Source organism: Austrofundulus limnaeus, unplaced genomic scaffold (genome assembly GCF_001266775.1).
Source record: "Austrofundulus limnaeus strain Quisiro unplaced genomic scaffold, Austrofundulus_limnaeus-1.0 Scaffold0, whole genome shotgun sequence".
Taxonomy (NCBI): domain Eukaryota; kingdom Metazoa; phylum Chordata; class Actinopteri; order Cyprinodontiformes; family Rivulidae; genus Austrofundulus; species Austrofundulus limnaeus.
The window spans coordinates 4,054,293-4,058,983 of NW_013952402.1; the positions used below are offsets into that span (position 1 = coordinate 4,054,293).

At 36.8% G+C, this 4,691-nt stretch overlaps 2 protein-coding genes across 2 annotated transcripts in view; one reads left to right on the forward strand and one right to left on the reverse strand.

Annotated features, from left to right (window-relative positions):
• Positions 1-859, reverse strand: part of cox15 (cytochrome c oxidase assembly homolog 15 (yeast)) — a 6,069-nt gene extending 5,210 nt beyond the window's left edge. The window contains exon 1 of the mRNA XM_014021034.1: positions 712-859. Within this exon, the coding sequence (XP_013876488.1) occupies positions 712-786 (75 nt within the window). The 5' untranslated portion in view covers positions 787-859. The remainder of the gene's footprint in view (positions 1-711) is intronic.
• A 263-nt stretch (positions 860-1,122) lies between these two features.
• Positions 1,123-4,114, forward strand: cutc (cutC copper transporter homolog (E. coli)). The gene is made up of 9 exons (XM_014021458.1): positions 1,123-1,253; positions 1,354-1,432; positions 1,619-1,678; positions 1,775-1,984; positions 3,038-3,073; positions 3,270-3,403; positions 3,529-3,556; positions 3,634-3,739; positions 3,821-4,114. Exons 2-9 carry the CDS (start codon positions 1,363-1,365, stop codon positions 3,930-3,932), a joined length of 756 nt encoding a protein of 251 aa, XP_013876912.1. The 5' UTR covers positions 1,123-1,253; positions 1,354-1,362; the 3' UTR covers positions 3,933-4,114.
• Positions 4,115-4,691: the final 577 nt, after the last annotated feature.

A 4,691-nucleotide genomic window follows, 5' to 3' on the forward strand; every position in this document is an offset into this window, starting at 1 on the left:
TGTGTGTGTGTGTGTGTGTGTGTGTGTGTGTGTGTGTGTGTGTGTGTGTGTGTGTGTGTGTGTGTTAATTCTGCATGAGCAGCAACAAAAATAAGGCAATACAAAGGCTATAAACCCCTTATAAGTGATTATATCTGTACTTGTGGGGCAAAAATGAATAAGATCCTAAATCTCAAAAACGAAAGTCTGTACATATAGCATCMTCCCACACCCAGTCTTTTGTATCATTGTATAACGATGTAAACGGAAACCTAAAGCATTTAGATAAATTCCAAACACGTCCAACATGGTTTGGCCATTTAACATATGAACCCACACCAGAAGGCTTTTGGTTACAAGGGGGGRAAAACAGCTCTGGAGAAAACTGCAGGAAATTTTGCACCTTATCAGGTTTGAAAACTGATTATACCAATATAAAACACATTTAAACCACAAGCACAGTTGATTCAATAATGCTACTTACTTGATAGAAATGATAATAAACAACAGAGAGGCTGGAGGTCAGTTATGTCATTTTAGTTATTACATAAACGGAGATAAACTATCATTTTGACAGTCACATAACTAACTTATCTATACTAACCTAAATAAAGTCTGCACGCTAAAAATCGAAAGAAATTGGATAATGTTATTTTTATATCATGCTAATATTTGTTGTGGCTTCGTACATGGTTAGTCTGTTAGCTAGTAGCTAAATTTATCGCTACTCACGCAGTTCTGTTGAAACCCCTTGCTAACACATCTGCAGCCGCAAAAAATGGTTGTCCGTAACGATGTAAGTAACATATTTTCTTTCTTAATAAATTCCACTGAAGGAGCTCATGTCAAACTGCAGATCCTCCCGGAAATGGCAGAAAGCTTTTTTGTTGTTACCCGGATGTAGAAGGTTCAACTTTAACCTTTGATGTCACATAAAAACAATAGCTGAAGAGTTGTTTTTATCATTTTCAGCTAAAAAAATATATACATATATGTATTCTCAACAAAATTTTCAATTATACAATGAATATATTATATTTATTGTTTTGTAAATTGTACCGTAGCTATCAGGAATATGGATGCCCGTTTAGTGTATTAATACATCCCGCGTGGGCGGTCGCATTTTACTTTTTACGTAAACAGAATTCCCCGCCCCCCCAGCCGGAGGACATTTTTAACAATGAACAACCCCTCCGGAAACGAGTGGCTGGTGTTCACTCAAAGCATGATGTGACTTACTTCAAAACGTTTCCAAAGAGAAAGCGAACTGGCAGGTAGTTGAGCCGGTAGAAGTTATAAAATTGTAAATGGGGAAACTTGTATAGATGTTAGCTAACAGACTGACTTTGGAAATCTTTGTATTTCTTTGCTCAGACGTTCAGAATGGCACAGAGCTTTTTAATGGAGGTGTGTGTGGACTCCGTGGAGTCTGCTGTGAATGCTGAGAGAGGAGGTTAGTAAAAGTGTAGTACAAGCTGCTCTGCTTTTTTCTTTTTTAATGACTTGCTGAAAGAGGTAATGTTCATAGCAGCCCTTATGGTAAGAAAAAAAGTTGAGCAGTGCAGAGCTTTAGATTTTAGTTTGTGAGCATTAGTGTTTTCTGAGATTTTTTTTATTTATTTATTTTTTGTCCTGACAGGTGCAAGTCGGCTTGAGTTGTGTTCAAGCCTCTTGGAGGGAGGGCTCACCCCCAGTTTAGGTGATCAACACATTTCACCTCTGAACAGACTGTGACTGTGGAAGCTCTTTGCCCCAGATAGGTGCATATAACCCACCCACATATCTTTTACTGCAGGCCTTCTGCACGTAGTAAAGCAGTACATCAAAATCCCAGCCTATGTGATGGTACGGCCTCGAGGGGGAGACTTCCTTTATTCAGGTCAGGAGGTGGAGGTGATGAGGAAGGACATAGAGCTGATGAAGAGCCAAGGAGCTGATGGTCTAGTTCTGGGTGCCCTGACAGAGGATGGTCTGGTGGACGCAGAACTCTGCATGGAGCTACTGGGTATTGTTCATCTGCATATGTAATCTGAACTGTGAAACATGATGGCTCAGATTATCCTCGTAACGTGCAGTTTCACAAAATCAAGCGTGAAACATGTCAGAAGATCAAGTGAATATAAGAAAACTGCAGTTTGAATCCTGAAAACCACCTGTTTAAAAAAGACATTAAAATGTTTATTTACAAGCAGTATACACTAATCAGGATAACTTAGTTTTATTTTTGATTACCACTTTAGGAACGATAAAAAGACACATTTTACACTATGAGTGTAAACTCCTACAGTGAACTTCTTGCTGTGAGACAATGAATTAAACACTGTGTGGACTAATGTCATAGACAAAAAGGTAAAAAAAAAAATACAGATCTGTCTAACATGTTGAAATATTACTGATGATGACACTGCTTGGAGAAACATGGTAAAACATCTGCAGTGAGCAAACCAATGAAACCTGAATGATATCTGAATTGTGCTCAGGTTGAGGTCCACTATTAGAAGACATGCCTCAAAACAATTGAGATCTAAGAACAGCTGATGAAAGTAGCAATTTAACCTCTTTAAAAATTGATACGAGGATTTTTTTAGTGACACCACATTTCTAATGTGTCTAAATAGTATAAAAATAAAGTTGCATTTAGTTTTAGCTATAAAATAAGCRTTATTTTGCCAGTCACATAGCATAATGTTTTTTTTTTTCTGTTAACTGTTTAGTCTCATGATGCTGTTTGTGCCCCTGACCTAATTCATAGTTAAAATCCATACTGTGTTATAGCGCCTAATTCGTGAAGTACTTCATAAACTTTTTATGATTTCAGGTTTTTTGAATCATTATCTTCACTTTTGCATGTGACTGCTTTTAGATTTTGTGTTAATAATTAACAATTCGTACTWTAAACAAATCAAGTCATCAGTATGTGATGTAAAAGATGAACTAAAAGAATTTGAAATAACAAAAAAAAACACATTTCAATTCTAATGGTTTGAAAAAAGTTAACTGAATCAGAATTTCAATTTGTTTGTTATATGTCTTTTTTTTCTTCTTTTTTATTCCTCAGCTGCTGCTCGTCCTCTGCCTGTGACCTTCCACCGTGGTAATTTTTTTTTTCATTCATCTCACAAGTATGCTTTCCAATACGCTGCTAATACGTTCAAAAAAAATCATGGATCCCCAGCAGAATCAGCATATTAGATTGCTTTTATCAGCGCTTCTTTAAAAAACAAAGTCTATAAAGATTTCACTGTGAGTCTGAAGTCGTTTTGTCAATTGATGTTCTGATCTGTCTGCAGCTTTTGACATGGTTCACGACCCAGCAGTTGCTCTGGAGACTCTAATATCGTTAGGGTTCGAACGCGTGTTGACAAGTGGCTGCGACAGCTCAGCTTTGGAGGGGCTGCATGTCATTAAACGTCTCATTGATCAAGTATGTATAATAGTCCACTTTCAAATTCTACGTTTTCACRAGAAAAAAAGGTTGCATATAAAACATGTCTTTCTATGGTATTCAGATAAAATTTTCTTTYTAACATTGTAGTTTCCTCCCAACAGGCCAAAGACAGAATAATTGTTATGCCAGGTTAGTTCTGTTTCCACCATTGTGTACTTTTATGTGAGTGTTTTTAGTTTTTAAGATATTTATATTTTTAAAAACAGGAGGGGGCATCACAGAGAGGAACCTGCAGAGAATACTAGAAGGGTCGGGGGCTCAGGAGTTTCACTGCTCGGCTCGCTCCAGCAGAGACTCGGCAATGAAATTCAGGTTTGCTGCGAAACAAATGTTAAAAAACTATAGAAATATATTTGACTTAAACATTTTATTTAATTTTTTTTCCACGTACAGGAACACCTGCGTGACAATGGGAGCCACGTTGTCGGCACCTGAGTACGGCCTGAAGGTGGCAGACGTGAGCAAAGTTCGGAGTCTAAACGCGATAGCCAAAAACACCTTGTGATACCTCAAATGTAATCAACAACGATCATGCCAACGTGTTGCCATTTATTTTCATACGTACATTAAACGTGCCTCAAAATTTTATTTTAGATTTATTAACGAAGAATTACAATTTAAGTGGCGCTCTTGGTGTTGTTGCTCATGAGTGATGTCCTGATGCATCTCAGTAATCCAGGTAAAAAATCAAAAGGAAAAAAATTGTATAGGTCCTCTGGACGGGTTCTTCTTTAATGAAACGTTTCGTCTCTTCTCCAAGAGACTTCTTCAGTCTGAGAGTTTCAGGCAAAATTCATGCCTGAATTTTGCCTGAAACTCTCAGACTGAAGAAGTCTCTTGGAAGAGAGACGAAACGTTTCATTAAAGAAGAACCCGTCCAGAGGACCTGTACAATTTTTTCCTCATGAGTGATGAGCGCTGTAGTTTCATGAATGTTATCTACGACTGAGCAGCRAGGAAATGATTCATAGGTGCATACACATGCTTTTGAGAAGCAAAGCACAACAATAAAAATGGCCACACAACAACAAAGAAAACACAACAGTACACTTAGAAATCTGAACTATAAAACAAAATTCAATCGAACATAAACACTCAATAATAGAAAATATTTCAAAAGATATAATGAAACAAAGAAATTTTTTTTTCACAATTCAGTTTGATTGATTTTTCCTTTGTTGATATGTTTTTTATGTCTTTTATCCTGTATTGGACCTCAGGTTTTCTACTGTATGGAAATATTAATTTTGGTATTACATATAAA

What these genes read in the sequence shown, in the direction of transcription:
- cutc (XM_014021458.1), top strand. Translation starts at nt 1,363, where the DNA reads ATGGCACAGAGCTTTTTAATGGAGGTGTGTGTGGACTCCGTGGAGTCT. An exon ending in TTAAACGTCTCATTGATCAA is followed by an intron (nt 3,404 to 3,528) that starts GTATGTATAATA and finishes TCCTCCCAACAG; the next exon opens with GCCAAAGACAGAATAATTGT. An exon ending in CAGAATAATTGTTATGCCAG is followed by an intron (nt 3,557 to 3,633) that starts GTTAGTTCTGTT and finishes TTTTAAAAACAG; the next exon opens with GAGGGGGCATCACAGAGAGG.